Genomic DNA, 25,874 nt, shown 5'->3' on the forward strand with positions numbered 1-25,874 from the left:
CCTTCCACCTGCAGCAGCCAGGGCAGTTATGCCAGCCTACCCACACAGGTGCTGTGCTGGGCAGGGCAGGCACTGCAGGGCAAAGGATGCTTTGAGAATAGGAAGGCATCAACTGGCTGAGCATGGAAACACTTGGCAATGTAAATGTGCCTGGGCTGAGACAGCAGCAAAGATTTTTTCTCTTGCCCTCCCTCCTCTCAGCACTGGTGTGAACCAAAATGTACCTTTTCTGGGTAGTAGCTCCAGGAGTATGACCTTGAAACCAGCCAAGGACAGCAGGTCTCCACATCCTCACAGCATCCTCATTCCCTGCAGTGCCTTGAAGTATCTCCTCTGCACCCTTTGATGATGGATGGCTGAATCTGCTCTTCTGTGATACAGCTCACTCTTAGAATTCCCAGAGGTACAAGAGAAAAGAGAACAAGAGATGCAGCATTGGTTGCTTTTCCCTTTTCTCAGGTAGTTAATATTAATCACTGGTGCTTTGTGTGTTATGTGAATTCTCCCAGGTTCTGGAGCTTTTGACATCTGCAATAAGAGAGAATTGGAAATGTCTGTGTATGTGAGTGACAGATGGACCAGGTTTAATACAAATTTCTTCCCTTCTCCGTGTACTCTGCCATTAGTTTTTAGCTTTGAAATAGCCCTGAACATCCTAAAGCTCTTTAGTTAAATAATGTCTGAGTGGTCTGAGGTCACTATTTGCATTTCTCAAAGTTCAAAATCAAGGATTCCTCTGATGGCCAGCTCAGGTGACACAGTTCTGAAAATGCACAGGGTATGTCTGGAATATGTTTTCCACCCTGGGACCCCAGACCTGTGTCTGCTGCTCACACAAAAATGTGCAAATTCTTACAAAAGGCAAACAAATTTGTCTTGTTATTGTTTTCTGCTCTGCACGGGCTGGAGCTCTGTTGCTGAGATATTTGCTGTAGATAAAATACCTCAGTTCCAGTCAGATGCCTAAGAGGGCTCAGGGCTATTGTCCTGCTAGAGAGAAGCCAGGCCTGTGGTACTGTGACATTCCTAAACTCAGCTCCATCAGAGACTTGTTGCTTCAGCTGCAATCTGTGCTCGATGAGAGAGCTGATAATAGACTGATGGTGCTCGTGACAAGGGTGTAGGGGTTGAGTGAAAAAACTCCCTGGAAAAAATGGATCATCCTGGCTTTACAGATACTCAGTTTGAGATTCTGGAGCTGGCATTTGGCCTCGGCAGTGCTGGCAAGACTGAATTCCATTGCTCTGGGGAGAAGAGCCCAGCTGGGCCAGGCAGTCCTGCCTGGCTGGTGCTGGAGCAGTTCTGTGTGCAGAGCTGGCTGGGCTGTCCCGGGAGCAGGGGCAAAACTTCTGCTGTGGATACACCACCGTCAGAGAAGGATGCACTGGCTCCTCAGGCTAGGAAAAGGAGCATCCAGTGGCCTCCCCAGGAGTGGATCTGGCTCAGGACACTGCGTGGAGGTGATGGAAGCCCTGGAGCAGCACAAGCAGCACAGTTGATACCTGCACTCCGTGGCCGCCGAGCCTCTGATGCAGCAGAACGGGTAAAGCTGCGGTGTAAATATTTATAGCCAGTTACCAGGTTTCGTATTTGGCCAATCCCTCTGTCCCTCCTGGCTCCTACCACTGGGTGTTTGTGGCTCTGGGTTGCCAAGGACACTGGCAGGGGCAGGATCCTCTCTGCAGGGAGCCAGGGGCAGTGCCCAGGACTCCGAGTGACCCTTCCTGCAGCCAGAGCTGGTTCTGGCTCTGCTGCCACATCACAGCAGCACCCACTGCACCCACCTGCACCTGCACCTGCACCCAGCCAGCAGAGGGGAGAGGCACGTGGGGCACTCACCAGCCCCCCAAATGGCAGCATTTTTCACTGACCAGCTCACGTTTGTGTGAGGGAGGTGCAAAGGGAACGTGCAGCACCCCAGAGCCCTTTTTATCTTGGGACATGCCTCTGTCACCCCTCATGGCAGGGGGTTGTTTTAAAAATCAAAATCTAAGTAGTCTGAGCACAATTTTCATGTTCTTCCTCAGATCCAGAATATCTAATGCCAAATATTTTTCCCTGCTGTTGGTTCAGTTTCTTCTTCTGTTCCTAACTCTCACTTTAGCTGCTGAGGGGAAAAAGAATCCCAATCTGCTTTTACTAAAGAGATTTATTTCAGTTTGGAAGTGGCAGGAAGACACCTTCTCTGTAGCCATGCATATGTAAGATCTTTCTCTAGGGTCTCTGAGTTTGACTTCAAATCATCGTTAAGTCACTTTTCTTCAGCAGAACTCAGCAAAGAAGTGAGCTCTGTCATTTTTACTTAAGAGATGATTCCCAGAAAATTTAGTTTAAACCAAAGGCAACACACCCATGCTCCCTTTGTGCCAGCTAAACTAAGCCAGTTGAAAATCCTATCTGACTGGAAAGAGAACAAAAGTCCAGCACAGACAAATCTCCTTCACAGCTGGGTATCAAATCTAAAATCTTTTGTTGGAGAAAGCTGCCTGACAGCTATTTACTGCAGCTCCTTCAGCACACTGAGCTCAGGAAATTGCATTCATAATTTCCTTAGTGCCAAATTGTTTGTAATTTTCCCATTACTATTTCTTTTTTTGTTTGTGAAACAAAGCCTCTGGAAATCTTGCACAAGTTTACTTTTTGCCTAAGTATGAAGCTAACATGAAGTATATAGTTTAATGGGATACCATTCCCTTGATTTCTTTGGCATAGAGAATAAAAACCCCAACCTTGTTTGTGACTAAGTTTTCCATCAATGGTCTTATAATTTTAATACAATCAATTTTTTCAGCAAAGGCAAAATTGATCTGATACAGAAATTCAAAATGCTCATCTAGCCAGTGCTTTTGGGCACAAGGAGAAAGCAGAAAAAAGTGGAAAGGTGTGACCTGGTTTTTCCACATCACCATCAGTGCAGGTCTGAGCAGTACAATTCCTAGTGCCATTATGTAAAAGAAAAAGGACTTTGCTTTCTGCAGAGGCACTTGGGTGTGGTGAGCTGGGCTGGTGTTCAGTTCCAGCCCTGGGACAGAGCTCATCCACAGCCTTGGGCAAGTGGCTGCTTTCTCCACTTTGTGCCTCTAGCATCACTCCCCTATCCACAGTGACCTGACTGGGCTCCTGGTGTAACCCTGGCACCACAGGGGCTGTTTAGGTTGGTACCTTGGAGCACACCAAATTTACCCTCTGCACAGATTCACATGCCAACTATGCCAACTATGATTTCACTGGCATTAATTGTGAGTCACAGAAAATCACTATGTAGGAGCCAGCAGAGCATGCTGTTAAGACTCCCCAGCTCGAGGCTTTGCATCCAGAGAGACAAGGACACGCTGGTGGCAGGTGCTGGAGGGGCTGGGGTGTGACCCTGCATCCCATCCCACGGACTGCAAGATGCTGTGGCAGCACAGGAGGTTTGTGTGAGTCTGTTGCAGTGGTTCCATGTCTCCAGCTCTGCTTTGGAACCAGAATCTTCTCCATGGGGTAATTCTGAGTCTGAAAGCTTGTTCTCTTACTACCTGTCTGTTGTTGCAAAGCCTGCATTTTAAACCTTCACGTAACTTTGCCTCCCTAGGAGGGGAACAAAAAACGCTTTTATGTCTCTGTGTACCCACAGGAACCTGAGGCACATTGAGCAAACCCCTCCATCGTGGTCACACTGGCAGGTGAACAAACCAGGGACTGCAGGCACTGAGCACCACTGCTCCTTTCTGGAGGTGTCCACTGCATTCCCAGCAGCCCTGGAGCCAGGCAGGTATTGCCTGAGGGCTGATGTTGTCACCCTGCCCAAGTCAAGTTAGCAGTTTGTACCATGATGGGGCATATAATTTTGGTGCCCTGAGCTGCAGTAAACACTGTGAGCCCCAGCCCATTCTGTGCCTGTTGTCTCTCATCTTCATGGAATGATCTAATCCAATTGTATGTGTTTCTTCATGGTCCTCAGCTTTTTAATTTATTTGATTTCAGCTGCAGACTCAGGCAAAATGAAATTTGTCATGGTTTGAAAACTTCCTCTGCTATTAAAACATGTATTTTACTTTTAGTCTGTGGGTACATTGAATGATCTTTTTCTTAGACTAAAATGTAAAGCCAAAATTAATAAAGAAGCTTAATTTTGGTTTGATGCCTGGAAGCCATCATTTTAAATCTGGACCATGAAACTCCTGGTGAGTCTCACAGTAAGGAAAAAGATCAACATTAGGGTAATTATGTATGGTAAGATAAAGATACACGTGTCTATAATATGTATCATCACAAATCCCTTTACTCTGTTTGAAGGAAAACCTTATATTGTACTGCTATTTCTTTACCTCATTGCTCTTAGAAAGCTTTGTTAAATCTCTCTCAGTAGGTATCCACCCAGGAATTGATAACTGATAAGGACCAAGAGCCAAACCTCTTCTGAAATTTTATCTGTTTGACATATGCAAATACTCAAATATTTGATGGATTCCTGTTATTGTTTAATGTCTGGCCAAGGTGTTTGCTGGAAGGGCCAAAGTCTGGAAACACTTAAACTGTGCCCCAGCAGTTGTTGAAGTCAATGGAAATTTACTTGACTACGGCAGAGGGTGGCTGGAAAGTTCTAGAGATAGCAGTAGTTGAGCAGGAGCAAAGCTGTTTTTTTGGCCAGGCTGCTCCCCACACTGCAGTTTGTGGGCTCTGCTCAGGTTTGCACAGACCATGAGGTTGGTGAGTGGGGCTGCAGGGGCTGAGCTGGGCACTCCCAGGGCTGCCCTGTCCCAGGGATGTGGGCCCAGGTGGGGCCACAAGCTGCCTGCTGCTCCCACATCCCTGCTTGTGATCCAGCAGGAAAAACACCAGGACTCAGCACATGAATGTGGATGGAAATGCTGAAGTTCAAACAACCACAGAGCAGAAAACCTCAAGCCCTACCCTTGGCAGAAAACCTGGTGTGTTTGAATAGCCCCTTGCAGGCTGCAGATAAATAGCTGTGACTGCTGCCAAAATTCCTTGAAAACTTAAATTGCTGCTGGAAAGACAGTTGGAAACCTTAGTTTCTCTTGCCTTTTACAAATGTGGCGTTGCTACAGTCAACAGATGGGTCCAATCCTGCAGGGCTCTGGTGCATCATCTTTTATAAATGGGAGTCACCTTTGTAATTTTCCATGCACAGAAGGAGCAACTTGTTCTGGGAGAAGCATTTTGGACTCTGCCAAAGGACACCAAGAGGGCTGACACGGCTGCTCCTCTTAATCTGATAGATGAGCCATCCCTGCAGCTGCTTTTTAAAGGTGGGAACAATCTTTAGCTAGATCCCTTCTCCATGTGCGGATTCTGGTGTCACTCAGGAAAATCTGAGTAGCAGTGATGTCACAACACAGCCACTGTAACTACTCATGGGCTTATTCACTAGCAGGCTCTCAGCAGGTGATTGTCCAGCTTTTGGAAGTCTCCTTTGATCTGTTGATCCAGGTTTGCTGATGGTATCTTAGGGCTATGCTACAGAAATATTTTAATACTAAATTGGGGAAAGCTGAGCAGTCTTGTGTGTGTCACCTAATACAATCATAATCCTTTTTTTGGTGGCTTGCTGTTTTACCCACTAAATTAAAAGAATCATAGAATCATAAAGGCTGGGAAAAGCTCATCTCCAGTCCCACCATTAACCCAGCACTGCCAATCCCAGCTCTAAACCAGGTCTCTAAGCACCACATTTACATGATTTTTGAACTCTCCCAGGGACAGGGGTTCCACCACTTTCCTGGGCAGCCTGTTCCAATGTTTGACCACCCTTTGCATGGAGAAATATTTCCTAATATCCAGTCTAAACCTCCCGTGGTGCAACTTTTGGCCAGGACAAATTGGTCCTTTTCTGGTTTGCTTAACCAGTGATGAAGAAGAATCCACTGATGCCCCTCAGCAATTTTGCCCTCACTCCCTTGCATGTGTATGATTTCCAAACCACACTGATAGGAAGAATTGCAGCAGAAGCACAGAGATGTCTGTGTTTTGGCAGCCTGGCTGCTCCCACTGGGGATCCCAGCCCATGGTGTGTGGCCAACAGGTTGTGATGCTCTCTGTGCATCAGTGTGGAAAGCAGGGTGTTATGTATTTAAACTCCATGGAAAAGGCTTTACATCACTGATGTTTTAACCACACTGTTCCAAACCTTCCGTAACCCCTCCCTTACTTACTCCCAGAGAGGAATGACTCTGAAGTGTTTCAGCTTTTCCATTACTTTGCCTGCCTGGAGACTTTGTGCTGATGGCTGTGAGGTGTTTAGCTGGTGTCAGGTGAGTTCCAGCTGCCTGCAGGGCTGAGCCTCCATCTGGCCAGCAGTTATCCCCCAGGGCAGCAGAATGGTGGGATGGCTGAGGGCGTGGAGAATGATGGATCTCTTTCTCTATTTCTTTTCTTCTTTTTCCTCTCTCTCAGATCTCTTGAAATGACTCACTGTGGGGCAAGATGTGCACCTGGGGCTGAAAACTTTGGAAAAGTCAGAGGACAGATTGAGGAGGGAGCCACCACTGGGACCTCAGGGGACCAGCTTTCCAACATGATAGTTCTTTCAGCTGGGAGGCCCAGTGTGAGCCACAGATGCTTTATATTCCAGTGGAAAATGAGCCCATCCAAAACAGGATGGATGACTTCTACCCAGTCAGGGACATAGATGTCACAGGAGCAGCCAGCCTGTGTGGCTGCCTCTGCTGGGAAGTCTTCCTGCTCTCAGAGGCTGGTGAAAGCAGGTGGCTGAGTGGTGAAAGGAGGATGGAGCCTGTCAATTAGGGAATTTACAGGGCAGTGACCCTGGGGAGTCAGTGTGGACACGGAGTCAAGAGGGTTTGTGATGGTACCTTAAACCCAAAATAGCTGCATCCCTCAGACTGCAACTTGGAAGGGGGAAGAGCCCTCCCCAGCTGATCTGGACTATGGGGAGGGGGAAAAGAGCCCTCCCCAGCTGCTTTGGACTGTGGGGAGGGGGAAAAGAGCCCTCCCCAGCTGCTTTGCAGGAGGGGGGATAATGACTGGTAATTACTTTAACGAGGGGGATTGGTGATAATTTTCACCTGCAGCTGAGGGAAGGGCTGAGTGGTTCCCTGGGAGAGGAGGGCTCTGGAGGGTTTGTGTGTGGAGATTGTCTCTGCTGGTGTGAAGAGCTGCTGTGGCTCTCTGTGGCCATGGGGTCCCACCTCGGGCAGGTGAGTGGGGCAGCTCTATCTCACACAGGGTGATTGTCACTGCTGTCAGCCCTGACTAGGGGACACCATGGATAGGATGTGTCACACCCAGCCCCAGCCTGGCATGTGGGAAGCAGGACAGACAAACCCACCCGTGGGACACGTGAAGGGCATCCTGCATGGACTCACCCCAGGGTGCACTGGCTTCCTTTCCCTGCCAAAACCAGGCCCCATGGTGGGGAAGGGTTTCCTCCTCTGTGGTTGCAGAGGGATTTTATGGAGCCAGTACAAGAGCCAAAGGATGAACCAAAACACATCTTTTTCTTCACTGGTGCAGATGGTCCCTGGGGTGAGCCCTTGGCTTTGGGGGTGTCCTGCCCTTAGGTTTTCTTGGAGAGCATTTGGCTGTAGAGCAGCCTCCCCACGCCCTTTGCAAGCTCTACCATCTCCAAATAAAGTTTCCTAGCAGATAGATTTGTGTGAGTAATTCAACCAACTCGGTTTTAAGTGCTTCTGCTTATAGTTCATTTTGTTTGGATAACTAGTCAAGGATGTGTTGGATCATTGGAGTCCTTCTTTTTTAGATTTATCTCCTGTGTTTGCCAAAAATCAATTTGCGGGGTAATTGATTATCTTCCTTAGCAAGCACTGGTGGTAGCAGGGGATTGACTCAGAGTTGACTCAGTCCTTTGCAATGAGTTGTGTCATTCTTGCACTTTTTTCTTGCTTAATCTGATGCTTTGGCAGAGATTTTTATAGTGCTCTACTGTATCTGTAATGTGGCAGTGCCCCACTGCCTGTTCCTTGACTCTGGTTTTGTGCTGTCCTTGCTCTCTAAATCATCCAGTGCCCTTTTCCAAAAAGAATAAAGCTGCTGCTGTAATGAGTGCAGGCTTTGGAGGGCTTAAATTCTTCTCTGTCAGGTATACTGGTCATTTTAAGGTCTGATTTAAGGTCTGGTCCTGCACACACTCACTTTCTGGCAGGAGTAGCCATACTGAAGATGGGGTAAAGCACTTGCTCTGTGCCACGTGCCTTTGCAGACCTTTATTTTGCTGTTTTTTCTGGATGTGGCATGGTGCACATGGGACTGGGTAGTGAATGCAACAGGGATCTAAAGGATGCAGCAACTGCAGGATGAGGCCTTGAGCTGCAATCCAATGAGAGCAATGAATTACTCAAACAACAGCCTGCTCTGCTGCAACCAGTGAGAACCACATTAAATAGATGAATTTATTATTTAGCTGCTACTCTATTAAGCTGACAGAGATGCTGCCTAGGAGTTGCTTTTGATGGTAGCTGGTATTTAAGATTTGGCCATGAAATCTCCAGTTTGTGTTGTATGTGGAAAGCATCTAATACTTTAAATAACGATTATAAAGTATTTAATACTTTAAATAAGTATTAAACAAGAGGCTCCAAATAGCAGACATTCCCTGCAGATTTGGGATGCTTGTTACACTGCTGGTGGGCTGCAGGTGCCTGTTGTCAGGCACTTATGAGAGCACTTGTGCTTCTCCAGGATGCATCATCTGGCTGGGATCTTCCAAGATGCACCTGCAGAGGTGCAGGATTAGTCCCCAGATACCCCTGTGGGGACAGGGGCAATGGCTGGTCCTGGAAGGGAATCCATTGGTACAGATGCCCCTGGAGCAGCACCCTTCCCACTCTTCTCTCCTCCTATTTCTGTTTGTGGCCAGAGGCAGGAGAGCTCCCTCTTTTGAAAGAAGAAACCCCACAGGAGCTGCCTGCAGGCTAAATTTCCCTAATGATGCTCTCCTACAGTTGTGCAACACCTGGCTTATCTTTGTATCCTCACACTCTACACCTCTGGTTTCTCCTGGAGCTCTTGCCTTGATTTATCTAACTGGGAATGCTCTGTCTGGATGTCCTGTCCTTGATGTGTCTCACCTCTGCAATTTCTCATGAATCCTGGAGCTCTGCATCTGCAAACACATAACAAACCTCACACCTGAGGGGCAGGGGGTTCTGCTAATGTTCTTGTAGGTCTGATGGTTGGTTACAGGCACTAGAGAAAAGCTCTCATAATGGTGAGTAAGTTATATGCTTGCTGGGAGAGCTGTTGGAAAAATGAGCTGGAAATGGGTATTTGGATTCCTTTGAAAATCAAGTGTAAACTCCAGTCCATAGTGATAAATGATGTTGCTGTTTCACATCTGTGTTTTATGCATGCTTGAAGTTGTTCTTGGCAAGGGGTGGTGGCCTGAGCCTTGAGCCTCAGGGCAGCCCAGTGTTCTTGTCCCTGCCAGGGGTGTTGCTAATGTGGATGATGCACTACTGGAGGAATCTGTGGGACTTACCTGTTGAATGAACAGAGACACAGGAAAATATGAATGTTTTTATAAAGAGTGTGTTTGCTCTTACACAATGTTTTTGTTTTACTAACAAAGAGAAATTCCTTGGCCCAAGTATAATGATCTGCTTTCCAGGGATACTGGTGCTGTGTCCAGCACACCTACCAGCTCTCCTGCTATTAGTCAGGAGCTCTGTGGTGGCTCTCCAAGGCACCACAAAAGCCTGTTTGTAGAGCAAGAGCTCCAACACAAACACCTCTTGTTGAAAAACAAACTTAGTTTCTTGCTGGGCCATGTGTCCAATAGCAGAAGAATGGAAGTAAGTGGGATAAACTCAGAAGAACAGAAAAAGAACAAGGGATGGAGAAAGGGAGAAAAGAAAACAAATGTGAACGTTGTGATATTTTTCTGGTGGGGCGCAGCACAGGCAGGCAGATTTATTTAAAATAAGAATGAATTACTACCTGACAGTACTTTTTTTCATGTCTGCTTTGGAGAAAATGCTCCTCTTTTGGCATTTTTTTTCTGTGCTCTCTTCAGTTGGGTCCCCTCCCTCCCTGCAGACTCCTCACTTGAAATACATCCCTGCTGTCCGTTTCGTGTCCTGCAAACTCTGTCTGTGAACCCAAAGGTGATGTATAACTGAGCTTCCAGGAAAGCCTTTAGCATTGAGAGAGGGTTGTTTGGACAGGACAGGCGAGGCATCCTCCTGCAAAGACTTTGTGCCTCATTTTCCTTGTCTGGGAGTGCAGCTGCTGGCACTTTTTGGAGCATGGGGCTGTTCCCAGCCTGCAGCATCCCACGGTTCCCATGACAGCGCTGTGCTGTTGTGGGGAGCTCGGAACATCTCTGCTGGCAAAGTGCCATCGCTGGTTGGGGTTTTCCCCCCACGGATGGTGCAGTGACCCTGGGAGGAGCTCCCCACCTCCAGCTGCTCCCCAGGCAGAATCGGTGCTCTGGGTTGGACCTTTTTTTTTTTTTTTTTTTTTTTTTTTGGCCATGCACCTCCCTGCTATAAGTGTGGAAGCCGCGTCTCTCCCGCTGGACACCCCAGCGCAGCCCGGGACCAAAGCGCTCCCGTGGCCGCCCCGCAGCGCTCGGTCCATCCCTCCCCTCCTCTCCTCCGGCAGCGGCCGCCCCGCAGCACTCCCGGGCTCTCCGGCAGGCAGTAAGCACATGCCTCCCTCTCTGCCTCTCGAGCATCGTCTCGCCGAGCAGGGCAGGAGCGTTTCGGCATCCCACGCTTCGCAGATCTTTGGATTTCAGGGCTGGTGTTGGTCTTTTCTCTGCCTTGTGACTGCTCTGCCGGAGAAGGGTTTGTGGGAGCAGGGATGGGGAGTGGGAAGCCTGTGGGTGTGTAATGTACTTCTGGAACACTTCAGCAGGCAATTTCTCCGTAGTTCGCTGAGTTAACCTCAGAAACTGCTTGTTTTATGGGTTGTTTTGGAAATGGAATTTATCTACATTCTTGCTTCTGATTTCTCTTACACCCTCTTTTTCTGATATGCATATTGCCTCCTGGAGGGTGGTTGCTTTGAACACTGGGGTATAAATACAACTTTTCTCTTTGCTTCCAAGTTGAACTGGTGCTTAGGGAGCATTTGCAGTGGTACTGAGTTGTGTAAGAGATGCCAGCTCCGTGCTTTCCTGAGCAGGTGATCAGATGTGCCTCTCTGAGGCTTTTAAAGAGAGCTGGGGAGGAAATAACTAAAGCAGAGGCTGTTTTGTGGGCTCTCAGGTGATGTGAGGAACAATCCTGGGAGCAGGCTGGCAGTAACAGACGTGGGGAATATGGGAATGCAAGCTTTTACCTAATAATTATCACACTTTCCTCTTTCTGTATTATGGAAAACCAGGCAGTTGCAGAAGTTCCTGCAGCTGCACCCATGTGAATGCAAACACCTTTAGCTTTGTACAAATGCTGCACCCCTGTATCAATATAGATTTGGGAAGTCACTTGAGTGAAGTTGTATTTGCCCATGTGTTCGCAAGCTGGGTGTTTCTGTCATTAACCTTTTCTTTAGTAATTGGTCAAAAGATAAGTAAATGCATGGACTCTGGTCCAGTCCATGTTGTGTAAGCAGGAGCCTGTCTGTGGTTGAGAATGGGATGTGACTGTTTTTTAAACCACTGAAATCTACCATGTGAAACAGGGAAAACTATAAAAAACAATCCACCTACCAAATAGCCTTTTACCCTATTTTAGGAGGAAGAGTGTTTTTTAAAAACAACAACAAAAAAAACTTCCAAAAGGAAACTGATTAAATTCTTAAGCCATGATGTACAAAGCAAATAGCTGATCAAGCAACCAAATATGGATTTGAAACTTCAACTTTCTTTTGTAATGATAAAAGCACCCACATACTTCAGTGACAACACCCTTTTCTTCTTTTTACCAAACACAGCATTCTTGAATACAAACCAGTTCCTAATTTTTCCTTAAGGAGCTCAGTATGTAAAAATTCCTTCTTGACTAATACCTAAAAGAAAAATGTGGGTAGGTGTTTCAGAGCTGGCACCACAAGTGCAAAAAACCCCAAACCCTCCAGATCTCAGTGCAGCAGTAAGCCTGTTGCTCAGATTTTGGACTGTGGCTCTGAGGAAGGAGTTCAGGGCTGGGATTTTACAGCTGGTTTCTGACGTGCACTGAGGAATTTTGGCTGAGGAAGGTTTTTAGGATTGGGCCCTTGAATTGATTCTAACAGAAGTTATTCCCTGCTGTGAGCGATGGCTTGTCTCCCTGTATGCTGGTATAATTCTCTGCTTGGATGTAAACAATGGCAGCTGTTCAAAAGGAGGCAATGTTTAGGGTACTCAAACTGTTGAAAATAAACACGCTCCTGCCCGTCTTGGCTGGCCTTTATTTCGGAAGCAGCCTTTCCATCGAGCTGTGAATGGAAAATCCAGATATATGGTAGGAAGCAGCTGGGGGAGCCCAGTCAGGTCACGGCTGTGGATAGGGGAGTGATGCTGGAGGATGCCCTTCATCTGTAATCTAAATCCTTATCACATGAATGTGGCTTGCAGTCCACACCCACTGCACTAGGATGTAACAAAAGCTTTAAGGAACTGACCTTGCCCCCAGGAAGCAACTTACTTCCTTTTGTATCACAGAACTGTTTGGTTGGAAGGGACCTTGAAAGGCCAATTAGTCCATAGGGACATCTTCAACTAGGCAGGTTGTTCAGAGCCTGGCCTTGAACACTTCCAGGGATGGGGCATCTACCACCTCTCTGGGCAATCTGTGCCAGTGCTTTACTGGTTTTTACAGTGTAAAAATCTCCTTCCTTGTATCTAGTCTAAATTGAACCTGTTCCAGTTGAAAACCTTTGCCCTTGTCCTGTTGCAGCAGGCCCTGATAAAAAGTTTGTTCTCATCTTCCTTGTGAACCCCCTTGAAGTACTGAAATACAAAACTGCAATAAGGCCTTCCCAGAGCCTTCCCTTCTCCAGGCTGAGCAATCCCAGCCCTCCCAGCCTGTCTCCAAAGGAGAGCTGCTCCATCCTCAGAGCACATCATCCTTGTCTCCTCTGGACTCTCTCCATGTCCTTCCTGTGCTGGACCCCAGGGCTTCACGCAGCTCTGCAGGTGAGGCCTCACAAAATGGAGCAGAGAGGCAGATGTGAGCCAGGAATAATACTGTCCCCTCAGCAGTAGCCTGGGTGAATTATGTTCTTTTAAGTTTATTCACCAGCCAGTGGAAGCATTGGGGAGTTTAGGTGGAAAATTCCTCTGATCTTTGCTGATGGGACAAGGATCACACAAGTCTGTGTTTAGCATTTCCTTTTTTGTGGTGCTGCTTAGCCCTGAAGTCCCAGTGGCATTAAATGTAGTAAGAAAAGCCTCACCACCAACAACGTGCAAAGTTTGCCCAGACTTTTGATTGGTTTTGATTTGATTGCTCCTAAATCAGAGCAGCTCCCTGGAGAGCCATGGGCAGGCTCTGGTGCCAGGCTTGCACAGGGGTCACAGGGAGATGCAGATGTGTGGAGAGCTGAGCCAAGCAGTCCATGCCTGCCTGTCACCCTCGTGGTCCCCAGCCACTGTCCCCTTGTGCCCTGCTGGTAGGAGAGCAAAGGTAGCAAAGCTGAGATTTTGGATTCAATTCTTTACCTTGAGTAGGGTGGACTCACTTTTGCTTGAAAAGATAATGAAAATCATGTCTATGCAATAGACCTTCCCAGAACTGACCTGTGATTTCATTAAAAAATACATTGTAAGTCAAAATACTACAGTTTGATTCATTGAGATCTCTTTTTATTTCACTTCTCTGTTATAGAAATGCAGACATGGAAAGTAACAAAGCAGAAATGTCTGAGATCAGTCATTTCATGTCTGATTTTGGCAGAGGGAGTGTGGGAGGAAGAAAGAGATCTCATATTTCACTTAGATACTCTGTTTGGAGAGGAGTTTTAAGCAGATGGCTCTTGAGACTCTGTGACTCTAAAGAATTAAATGCTATTTAGATAAATGCATGTTTCCACTTCTGCAGTGTGGTTTTGGAAGGACTGTGCCATATATTCTGGCTTCGGTCCTTTTGTCCTTGGGTCCACTAAAAACCCTGTTTGCAGCCACTTGGCTGAGTGTAGGACCAAAGGACTGGGGCTTCCCTGGGGTTCAGAGACAGGACATAGCCCAGCTTGTTCCTCTCCCCAGAGTGCTTTAACTGGGACTTTGTGTAGCTGAGCAGCCTGGAGCCAGCTCTGGGAATATCACCCCAGCTGGCTTCTGCACGAATGAAGTGCAACCAAGAGGCTGAAGCTGGTGTGTGATGAGCATTTCTCTCAGTGAAACCTCCCCAGGCCTGTAGGCAAAACTCTCCTACCAGAAATGGCTCATTTTGCTGCTCTGAGTACTTCCTGCAAAGGCTCTGCTGTGCTCTGAGCTGCTGTTGGAAAGCCACAGAAAAGCCCTCGATGCCCTCCCTGCAGCACACTCTGAGGCAGGAGCTGGCCCTCGATGCTTCCAGGGTGATTCAGGCATGTGTAGTGCCAAAAATGCTGCCAGAGCAAATCCCTCCTCTCAGAGCAGGAGAACATGGCATTTCTGTGGGACAAAGGGATGGATGGATGCTCCCTCTTCTGCTTCTCCAGCTTTTTCATCTCTATCAGAATAGATGGGAAATAGGGTCTGTGTCCAATGGCAAGACAGAGCTAAAATTACATTTAAAGCTTTGGAGAAAATCAAAGTAGGGCAAAAAATTGCATTATAGCCATGCTGGAATGGTATAGACAGGGTTGGAAGCACTCTTTAAAAAAAGGCTGAGCTAGAGTCCCTGGAAGAAGTTGGAGAGCCAGGGCAGGGTTCCTGGCAGTTCCTGAAGCTGCAATCCAGGGTGGAAGGGCAGCTATTTTGCTGTGTGCCTGACTGGAAACTTTCAGGCAGAGTTACAATTTTGGTTTGGATGCTGTTACAGAGTTGCATTATTTTTGTAAATAAGAAATTCAAACCCTTTTGACTTTGGACTGATGTTTTCAGAAGACCCACTTGTACCACAGATGTTCCTCCTCTCTTTTCTGTCCCTTGAGGCGACCCCAGTGATTGGTGTTGTTTGGATGCATCCCTCCTGCAGAGCTGTCTGTGGTGTGAGCTAGCAGCCAAGGGTCAGAACTGAGAGGGATTGAAGGTGGTGGGACACAGCTGAATTTGTGATCTGTTGGGGTCTAATACAGAATGACACTTGTCACCCAGACATCTAATGGAGAACAGGGGAAAACTATTCCAGCTGGGAAGAATCACTGCAGCACAGCTTTTTGGCTTCCTCATTTCTAATCCCCTTCCACCCCTGGAAAGGGGACATGAGCAGAGTGGGAAAGAGGAGACTAAAATCTGCCTCACAGATTTATGATGCTTTGACATGTGAGGGAGCTTCAAATCAAATACTGGCTGGCTCCAGTGGTGTCTGTCTGCTGAAATGATGGGTTTAAAAGTCTCCTGTTCACAAGGAATTGTGTGTGCTCCATATGCCAAGGGACTCCTGCAGGGAGGCACAGTTGGTGCAGGGATCTATAATCCACCTATTTTGCTTCAAGGTCCCTTCAGCACTGCAGCAGCTGTCCCAGAGTGTGAGGGCTCTTGTGTTACACCAGCTCTCAGCTGCAGAGGAGTTCAGAGCTTCTGGCAGAGCAAGAATTGCTCTTGCTGTTTTGCTTGGACAGAGCAAAAAATCCACTCAATCCTCCAAAACTCTCTCATATGAACCAGAGTGCTGGACATGCCTTTCTTCTTGTGCTAAGAAAAATAGACATGGTTCATCACACTAAAGCCACGGCTGGTCCAGCCCACAGTGGTTGTTAGTTGGCTTTCCTGCAGGGAGTTGGCTCCCAGCTCTTCCTCAGAGCCTTCATATGGGAATATTCAGTTTTCATGTGCTTCCAGTGGTCTGTGACCAAAGATTCCCTTAACTATGACACTACCCTAAATACAGCTCCCCCCCAGTGCTGGGGTGGGAGAAAATGAGGTCCTCTCTTCTAAAGAAATGCCCCAAGATGTGGGAACCATCTGGACTTGGCAGGCTGCTCCCAAGGCATTTGCTGCTTGTTTACCTTGGGACTGGCTGCCCCTGGCAGTTGTTACCATCAGCCCTTCTTATCTGTTCTTTTCTATAATAAACACTGGAGCAAAGGTTTGGAATTAGTCACTTCTGAGGCACTGCCTTGCCTCCCTGTCCAGCTTCTGTCTTATCATCTCATTTTTGGACTCCTGAGCCTTTTGCACTTCATTCTGTGCCTCTTGGTTTTCCCCTCATCTCATTGCATGGAGATAGCAAAGAGATTTTTAGAATTCCTGGTAGGTGTGTCATCCCCAGGGCTACAGCATCCCAGGGAACTGCTGCCCTGGGACAGCTGGGTGCACTCACAGTGCTCTTGCTGTGTGCTACGGAGATTTTTCTACCTTGATTTACTTCATGCAGTGGATGAGTTTGATGAGTTTCTGACTGATGCCTGCTCAGTTCAAGAGCCCACAGTGGCAGTGTCAGGATCCCAAGAGCATTCCAGGGGCCTGGCACTGTGTCCTGCTCTTTGCTACAGCATTAACCACAGGGCAGCCAGTGGTTTCAGGGAATGCAAACACAGACAGCACCTCCAGAACACAGGTGTGTGGTCCTCATCTGGACTGAGTAATTTGAGATCTTAATCTGGAGACTGAGTGGCTTTGCTTCCGCTTACAAATTCCCCGGAGATGTCTAAACATTGTCCTGATGTGATCTTGCTTCTGACAGTACTGTGGAGAGGCACTAATGAACAGCCCTGTTCAAGGATTTCCCTCTCACTCTCTCTGGTCTCATCTCACGTTAAAAATACCCAGGGCTATGTATTTCACTCAACACAAATAGTTTCCTGTCTGCCCTTGCTCTGCCCATTGAAAGGCAGTCCTGTTTCCCCTGGGCACAGCCTGCCAGGTGAATGCACTTGATGTGTAATTTATTTTAGTGCTGCCTCTGGGATGGGATCAGGATTGGAGAGCAGCCCACGTTCACCTCACAGCAGCACAAGGGCACCTGGTGGGGATGCAAATCTGTTCAATTCTGTCTGGATTTGCTTTGGTGGGTGCTAAAACATGTCATCCACCCCTTGCCATAATATTCCCTTCTCTCTTATGCCATTATCACCATAATGATTTATAACCAAAGATGGAAACTTCGACTCTGGATCTGCCCCTGTGTTAGAATGGGTTTCTTGCACCATTCCTGTTTGGGGAAAGATTTGCTGATTTTTGGCTGGAGAGGATTGCAAACAGCATCCCTGTGGTGACTGTGATGTGCTGGAGAAGCTGTAACACTTGTCTGGGCTGGCAGGGGGCTGCCCTAAAGGCTCACCTGTGGGGTGTGTGAGTGAAAGCCGTGCCTTACAGCTCCTTTCCTCAGTCCCACGGCGCTGGGGTGAGCCCAAAGGCAGCTCTCCCTTCCTCCTGCAGGGCTCCCAGTGCCCATCTCGGGAGCACTGCTGGGAGCACCCCCTGCCCTCCCTGCTCTCCCCCAGCCCATGCTCCAGTACCAGGAAATCTCTGTGTGCTCCACTAGACACTGAACCAAACAACCAACAAATCTCTTATAGACCGAGGAGTCAGTTGTTTTGGTTACCAGGGAGATTGCCAAGTGCAAATTCAACCTGAAATAGCGATGAGCTCATCCCTGGAGCAGCCGGGTGGAAGGGGAGCCAGCACCAGGAATGCTGGCTGCTCCATGGACATTTGGATGCTGTGTGAGCTGTTTTGCCAAACAGCTTTTGCCTTGTTAATGAGATCGTGCAGGGGATGGTGCGTGAAGCTGGCTGCTGAGATTGGGCTTTTACAATTCCTGGAAGCATGGCAATGAAATTCCTGGTGGGACTGTGGGCTGGAGAGCCTTGGATGTGGGTTCAGGTGCTGCAAAGGTGGCCTTCTCTGCCATCTCCCCTATCCTGGAAACTTCTCCCTGTGAGAGGATTGTGGGGAAACTGAGATGCTTGACCTGTAGGTAAGGGTTGGTTCTAAGCAGCTGGTTAGGCAGGAGTACTGACAGGCCAAGCCTCTCCCTGCTGCTGCTCCAGGGACTGGAGCAAGGGCTTGGAAAAACCTCACCCTCTTCTGCAGTATACCTGGGGCAGGAGATTGAAAATCTGGACTCTGGCATTATTTTGCCCTGAGGTGTCCCCATTTTAAGCAGGTCAGGACTGGAATTTTGGAGTCACCTGCTGCCAGGGCACTGTGGGAGCAGAGATGCCATTTCTGGGATGATGAAGGGGGCTCTTGTGCAGTGCCAGCTGTGCCTGAGAAAGGCAGGATAAGGAGGTTGCGCTGAACTCGGTCTCTTGGCAGCCCAGGAAGGGCTCCTGTATCATCCTGCAGCTTTCTCTGCTGGGACAGAAATGTTTCCAGATGGAGACATTCACTCAATGGACTCACTCAATTCTTTCTGAAGAAGTACAACTTCTAACTGAAAAGCTCTGTCTGTAGGAGAAGTGCTGCCTGTCCCTCTGCACTGTGGTGCTGCAGGGGAGAGGCTGGCAAAGCTGTGGCAGTGGTCTCTGCTTGGGTTTTGCTCCCCATTGCTGAATTATCAAATACATGAAGTTGTGTAGAAATACGTGAGAGCATCACCTGTCTTGATGAAGCAATGCATGAGCCCCTTACCAGAGGCCCACTGATGGATTTCAGCAAATGTTTCAAGAAATAATTACCAGTGAGTGAAAACAGGGAACAATTATCAACAGCACAAATGCAAACAAAAGCTGAGCCCCTGAAAAGTGATCTGTGAACTTACTCACATGGTGAAAAAACATGATCCTTTTTTTGGATTAACTTCATAACTTTCTGAAACAAGGGATGGAGGTTGCATCTATAAAAAGAGATTGGTTTCAGTAGGGGTATTTTGGAAGTCTTTTATTATAATTTTACGATCATGGGAGAGCTGTAAATTATGTTCTTGCAAGTCCCCTCCAGGGCTGTGGGTAGATTTTTTCCAACTCCTTTCTGGAGCCATGTGGGAAATGCTTTGGTGACATGGCCAAGCCCCTCTGCATCACAGGCAGCTCTCAGTGCCATCAGCTTCAGGAAAGCCTGGTTCTTGGAGCAGCCTGGCATTTTAAAGAAGGTGATTTCCATGTGAGGACTTACAGCTGAGTGGGATCTGGGTGAGGCAGACAGGAGTTCACTTTTTATAGCTGCAAGGTGGGCAGTGCTCTGTGTGCCTGGGCTGTCCCAGGGGCTGGGCTTGACTCCATGTGGCCCTGCTGCATAGCACAGCCCTGTGCCCCAGCCACCAGCACCCCAAACTGCCCAGAGCTGAGCTGGGCAGGATGCTAAACAACTTTAAAACCTACAAATGCCACGTGGAGCACTTAATCTTCTGTTTTCAGCATCTCTTTGGAGATGAGACACTGCTTGTCTGATGTGAATTGTTTGCATGCAGTGTCTGATGTTCCTTTGTGTCACCTCCTCTCTGTGGGGTGCAGCACTGGATGTTAACATTTGGGAGCAGGACAGGCATCCCTGCAGGTCTTCCCTGTGTCCTCCCCCAGTGTTTCACCTTCTTGGTATCAAGGGGTGTTTGCCTTTTGGCTGTCTCTGGGTGACTAAACCCGCTGCTGTTCTTTGCAGAGCCAGGACCAAGCCTAACCTTGCTCAGCCCCAGCACAAAGCAGGCAAGGCTCCCTACCAGGCTTCCTTCTAGCACAGCTGAGAGTTTGTCTCAAGGGGTATAACTTTACCAAAGGGACAGCAGAGTCCTTGCTGTTGCAGGAAAACTCTCCATAATTTGGAAACCTCACCCTTTCCCCATTGTCCTGCAGCGTTCCCAGAGGGACGTGGTGCTTGTGGGCTCTCATGAAATGCAGCTGTACAAACTGGTTTTAAAAGAAAGCAAACCACTGTTTCACATCTGGTTTAGCTTTTTGACAGTTTTCTCTGGCATTTGTGTGCAATTAGCACTGCTTTTCTGTCACGTGGAGCCCATCCTCTGATAGCTGAATGTGGGCAGTAGCTGCAGAGCTTGCAGTGATTGTGTTGAGAAGGGCTGGTTCTCTTTGCAGACTGTTGCTCGTTGTCCCTGAATTTATTGTCTCTCTGCTACTTGAGAAAGAAAGCAAAATAATTTTTTGGGCCTGAATCCAGCCCCAGAGCAGGGGATGGCTTAATCAAGCACACAAAGCACTTTTACCAGCTCCAGTTGGTTTATTTCTATGTTTAAAATCAAACACTCTTTTAAGTATCTCACTTTTCTTTTTCCAAAGTTTGTGTTTAATGAATGTACCCTCTCACAGACTTTGCCCATTGCTCCAAGAGTCAGCACTGGTGGAAATGCAGTAGCATGCAGAGCTGCTGTGGGACACTTGGAGGAGCATGGCAGAGGAGAAGAGCCCTTCCCTCGGCTCTGAATGCCCTGGCTTGGTGGAGGGGGGAAATGAAGGTATTAAATGTAGCAGTTTCAGTAACCTCACCCCCCCACCCTCCTTTGGCCTGAGCTGTCTCTTACCAAGTACTGATCTTAACGTTTCCAAGACACTCAAGGAACTCAAATTTTGCTAGGTTACCAAAAAACTAGAGTGGGAGTATGTTGGGGAGGAGAATTCCCCTGCTTCCCTCTTCAAAACAGCCTCTATCCTGCAGATAATGACACTCAGCTGGGACACCACAAACCAGGGCAGGGCTCTGAAAACCATTCTGGGCTGGGACTCTGGTTTTGGCTGAAATTGAAACCTAACCCTGATGAAAGATTTAAATATATTTGCTCCTTTTTTTTTTTTTTTTTTTTTTTTTTTTTTAACATTTGAACCTGTGTTTTCTAACTGACCCCACAGGTAAAGCTTTCCTGTGTAGTCCTTGCCCAGCTCTGATGTGACATATTTCCAGAGAGACTCAGGATCCTTATCACTTTATGGAAAATGAGATTTACATTCCTGTATCACACAGGCACTTTGAAAATATCCCTGACTCCAGATAAATGGCTCATACATTTTAATGCTGCTATTAGAAATTGAATTGACAACACTTATCCTCAGTGGAAATTGCTCTGCAGCTCAGGGGAAAATGTTCAGAGAGCACTGGTGGAGACTTCAGAGAGCTCTTGTCATCTTGAGATGTGTGTGCTTCTGGTGCAGTGTGTCTGCTGAATGAGAAGAGCAAGGTTTGATATGTGCCAGGGAAAGGGGAAAGCACAAGTCCATGGGCTTAAAACATCCCAAAGATCTTCTGGGAATGGGAGGGCAAAGCGGTGGGGAAGCACAGACTGCTCTGGCTCGTGTGTCCCAGGGTGTTGTGGAGATGTTGCACTTTATTTGCTGTCTCAGTAAGTGTGGAGAAGGTGAACTGATGAGTGCTGCCTTAAGCTGGCACGTGACTGAAGTGCTGCTGAGGTGCTCAGGTGGGTGACAGAAGCAGCAAGGAAGTGCAACAAAGAATCCCACTCAAAACAGGTTGCTTTTAGAACAAAGTCTTTTTAATGGTGAATAAACTTGCAAGAGCTGGCTGATCTCTGCTCCTCTCAGGGGATGTGCCCTTTGAGGAGCACTTCACATTGGGCTGCAGGACATCAGGTCTCTGCAGCCTCGGAGCTGGGAGCTCCTGCTCCTGAGAGTGGAGGGAGGAGGAGGGACACAACTGCCAAAATACTCGGTGTGGTGCCAAAGAAGCACTTGTGAATCTGAAGCCACTCCAAGGTGAAGAGGTTCCACTTCTCCTGCCCTCGTTGTGCAATGTGGCCCGGCCTTTGTGGTGGGTGTTGGGGTGCCAGGAAGTTGACCTCTTCTTCCATTTTAAACTGCACTTATCTGAAGTTGGAAGTTAAATCAAACCTTCCTAAAGTAGAGTTTTATGAAAATAACTCTTGTGACTAATCCAGCCCCTTAGGCCTTGCTGGAGGAGACTTTGCAGCTTTGTTTTTCCTTGTAAAGAATGCTCAGCATATGTCCTGACAATTAGTCAGAGTGCCCAAAAATACCCGTCAGCCCTGCAAGCTGATCCCCTTCGGCTCCTGGAGCTGAGACAGACACAGGGTTATGCACTGTGGGGCTTTGGGAATGGTTATTTTTAAAATGGCCACATAACAGGGGTGATCTGGTCCTTTCAGCCACCAGCTCTGGCTAACAACTGAGGGTGCAGACAGCCAAGTGTTCATCTTGCTCGAGGCGACTGTCCTGCCCAGGGTATTGGGCTGCTTCTCCTGCTGAAGCATGTGCCAGTGCTGGCTCTGTCAGCTCTAAATCAGTGCTGAGGGCATGGCCCTGTGGCCTGTGCCAAGTTTGGGCAGTGCTTTGATGGTGTGCTGGATGCCAGGGAGTCTTCCCAACTGGCATGCCAATGCTTGGAAGGGCACGTCCTCATCAAAGAGGTGGCCTGTCTTCCCCCTTAGCCAGGCAGCCCTTTTCTGAGGGCTTTTGCTTTGCCCTTCTCTGACCACCTAAGCTGAAGTTTTCTATCCTCAGTGTCTCTCATGTGCTGAATTTCCAGAGAATGTTTTGCCAGAATCACAGTCCATCCACAAACAACCCTTTCTTCTCCTCCCCTGAAAATCAATATCTGTAAGGGGACATACCAAGGCTCCTTGGTGCCACAGAGCACTGCTGGTGTGGGGATTTGGCTTGGCCCCTGTCCTCTGTGGGCAGAGACTGGAGGGCTGCAGAACCATCTGCTCAGCAGCTTCTTGGGAATGTGGCATTTTGTTAGAAAACATCACATGGAAAGCATTCCCAGGCTTTGGAGGAAGTGCTTGGGCAGAGCCTGCAGCACCCACCTTGTGAGTTTTCCTGGCTGCCAGGTCCTGTTGGATGAGCACAGGAGGGTGTCAGGGGATGCTGGAGAGCATGTGTGCTGTAGCTGATGTCTGGGTAGCTGCTAATCTCTGACTCCTAGTGGGTAGATTTCCAAGGAATGACCCAGCTTTCAAGCAGTGGAGCAAACCAGTAGCTGAACTTCCTTCCATGAGCTCCACAGTGAGCTGTTTAACCTCACTGAGGCAGAGCACTGCCCAGCCAGCTGCTGTGCCCGTGAGAAGGAACTGGGAGCTACTAGAAGTGCAGAGAGGCTGATGGACACTGTGAACTATTATTTCAGGGATGGCTCACTCACTGCTTGGTGAAGCCCTGGCATGAGCGTTTATTATGTGGGTATGGCAGGATTATATTGCTGTGCCTGTTCCTCACACCTCATCTGTCCTGGGAAAGACTGCTGTGCTGCCTGCCTGGATCACTGTAGTATTTATTTGACAGGGACTTGAGTTACTTTTCTCAGCTCTGAGGCCAGGGCTAAGCCACGAGGGGAAAGCTGTGACTGGCAAATATCTGCCTCACGTTTGGCTCCACTGGGCATTCCCCCTGCCCATGAGTGCAACTAAACTTGAACAAAGAAAGATCTGAAGTTGACCAAGATGGCCCTAAGGAGCTCCACTGCCCTAAGTGTGAAGCTTTGGGGTAATAGGCTGGGGAATAACTGAGGTGAGGTGCAGCTGGTTGGCCCCATGGCTCCTCCCAGGACGCATCACCTGGCAGAAGGGACTGAGAGTCATCACAGCACTGCTGGGTGGGTCTGTGGGTGACACAGTTCTAGGGCTGCTGGGAAGGAAGCGGTAAATGCAGTATTTGAAGATTTTTAGCCCAATTATGAGCCTGCTGCTCTTATGAGGTTTCTGAATCAGACCAGACCTGGCAGTACATGTGGCCCTGTCTCCCAAGAGGAGTAGAGGAAGTCTTTGTCTCCACTCAGGGTTGTATGACCTTCATGGACATGTTCACACCTCTGTTCTTCACCTTGCAGTCCATGAAGGAGGCTGTGGGCAGCCTGCTGAGCCTCCCAGCCCACTGCCTGCACACTCACAGCAGAAGGACTTGGCAGACAGCTGGGAAGAGAAACACAGCTCATGTTTAAACAAGTGCATTTAAAGACTAAGACATCTGTCTTTCTAAGATATTTTTTTAAAAAATCTTCAGCCTTTTGGGGCTGTCCCTTTTTCAGTTTGCACTGAAGGTCTAAATCTAACTGTTGGGACTACAGCAGGCACTCGACATCCTTGGTGCTGGGAGATGCAGCCTTGGCATCTTATCTGCAATGCAAGAAAGAGGAGGAGGGATAGGAGGAAGCTGACTTTATTTTGAAGTTGATTCAAAACCAGCTCTGCCCAGCACCTGCTGCAGCCTTTCCTCTCCCCAGTCTTCTCTGGAGCCTGGGGCTGCCATGGGGCTGTTTGATGCCTGCATCCCACCACACTGTCATAGCCAGAATGGGGAACAGGAGCTGAACAAAGCTTTGGGACTACAAAGCAGCTCCTGATTTATGCACAGACACTTCCCCCAGGCCCCAGTGTCACTTGGCTCCCAGCAGCAGTGAGAGGTCTGCCATGTCAGCAACAGGTGATGGGAAGAAGTGCCAGTCAGGAGCGTGTGGGGAGGGGAGCCACAGAGCAGATGGCAGCAGGGAAATAAATTTGGAGCTGCCATGGGAATAGTCCTGGAAACAGTCCAGCCTGTGGATGGAGGCAGATGGGAAAGGACTTGGTTTATATCTCTTCCTGGTTTTGCATTTTTTCAGACAGGTTTATTTCCAGCTCTGTTATCTCTTGACCATTCCTTCCTATTACTACACCCTTATCCCTTTTCCCCCCCTCCTTATCCTGTCTTCTTTTCCGCCTTTTGTTTCTACTCACACTCTATCTGAGCTCCTGAATGTTGCCCACCCTGGGCCTGCTTCCTTATAAATCTATTCCCAGTTCCTCTACCCCTACCTTCAGAGCTGACCCAAAAAACTTCCCTTGGCACTGAAAGGCTCAGCTCACTGCTGTGACCCAGCTGTGAGCTGGAGCTCAGCCTGGAAGAATCCTGCCTTTGACAGGTCTTGCCACCTTCCTTCTCTACTGTTCCTCTGAGCTGGTTCCCTGGGAACACCAGGGGCTCACCTGGTACCTGGGGTGTTCATTCCCCTGTCCCTGCAGTGATGTCCTTGCTGGCTTTGCTCTGGATGTGGGTACATCCCAGCTGTTTCTGCCTTGTGTTCCTGTGAGTGCCTGTGGGATGATTCAGGGGTGCTGAGGCACAGCCTTGTGCACAGAGCTGGATTTGAGACTTCCAGAGCATTTTTTGGGATACTTCACATCGAAGCTGCCCAGTTTTGAAAGGACGAGGTGGAAAATTCCCATTCTGGTTCAGGTGTGAGGGTCTCTGGCTGGGGGGCAGGGGCTATCATGTCCTGGCAGTCCTGTCTGGATGATGTGCAAACACTGCTCTGCAGGGGCTGCTCCTGTGCTGGGAGCTGGAGGCGTGTTGGATACTGAGTGCTTGGAGAGCTGGATCAGCCCCCAATGCCAGTCCTTGTGCCAAACCTGTCCAGCATTTCTGTGGCACTGGGGACTGCTGCCTCTTATGCCTCTCTGATGGATCAGCTACAGCTGCAAAGATCTTTTCCTTGGAGAGAGCTGTATCTGTGTCCTCTCTTCTCTCAAACCCAACTCTCTTATTGGTGGTCTTCCTGCAAACTTTGTCTTTATACTAAAACAAAGAACTATTTTTTTAAAAACTGTTTTATTTCTGCCTCAGAAGAGCCAAGGAAGTTTATAGCTGAGATCTGTTGGGCAGGAGTGCTTTTCTGTGGGAAGACACATGCATGCAACCTGAGACATATAAAATTAAAAAAGAAATTGATCTGCCCTCAGGACAAGAAGGGTAGGGAGCACTGTGGGACTCTCATTTTCTGGGGAGCCTGGTGAATGGCAGTGTGCTCTTCTGTGCAGGTGCACTGTGCATTGCCAGCAGCATGTATGGAAGCAGGAGGCACAGCATTACTTTAGGAGGTGCACAGGTGCTCTGCTGCTGGTATTTACTGCTGCTTTCTTTGATGATGGTGACTAATAGTTCATCAATGCCTGGCTTAGAGCAGCTCTCTTTAGGAGTTTCTGCCTGTTGAATGACAGCAGGATGTGTGAGCAAGCTGAGAGTCCCAGACCTTTTCTGGC

General features: G+C 48.3%; 1 protein-coding gene across 6 annotated transcripts in view; it reads left to right on the forward strand.

Moving 5' to 3' along the window:
* Positions 1 to 3,326: 3,326 nt before the first annotated feature.
* FHL1 (four and a half LIM domains 1) overlaps positions 3,327 to 25,874 on the forward strand; it is a 36,400-nt gene continuing 13,852 nt past the window's right edge. For 2 of the 6 annotated variants that reach the window (XM_053955527.1, XM_053955528.1), the window contains exons 1-2: positions 3,327 to 3,483; positions 5,138 to 5,255. In XM_053955527.1, coding sequence (XP_053811502.1) covers positions 3,442 to 3,483; positions 5,138 to 5,255 — 160 coding nt within the window. In that variant the 5' untranslated portion in view covers positions 3,327 to 3,441. The other 4 variants (XM_053955534.1, XM_053955535.1, XM_053955533.1 and 1 more) reach the window with 4 other exon arrangements.

Source organism: Vidua chalybeata, chromosome 14 (assembly GCF_026979565.1).
Source record: "Vidua chalybeata isolate OUT-0048 chromosome 14, bVidCha1 merged haplotype, whole genome shotgun sequence".
In the NCBI taxonomy this organism is placed as follows: Eukaryota; Metazoa; Chordata; class Aves; order Passeriformes; family Viduidae; genus Vidua; species Vidua chalybeata.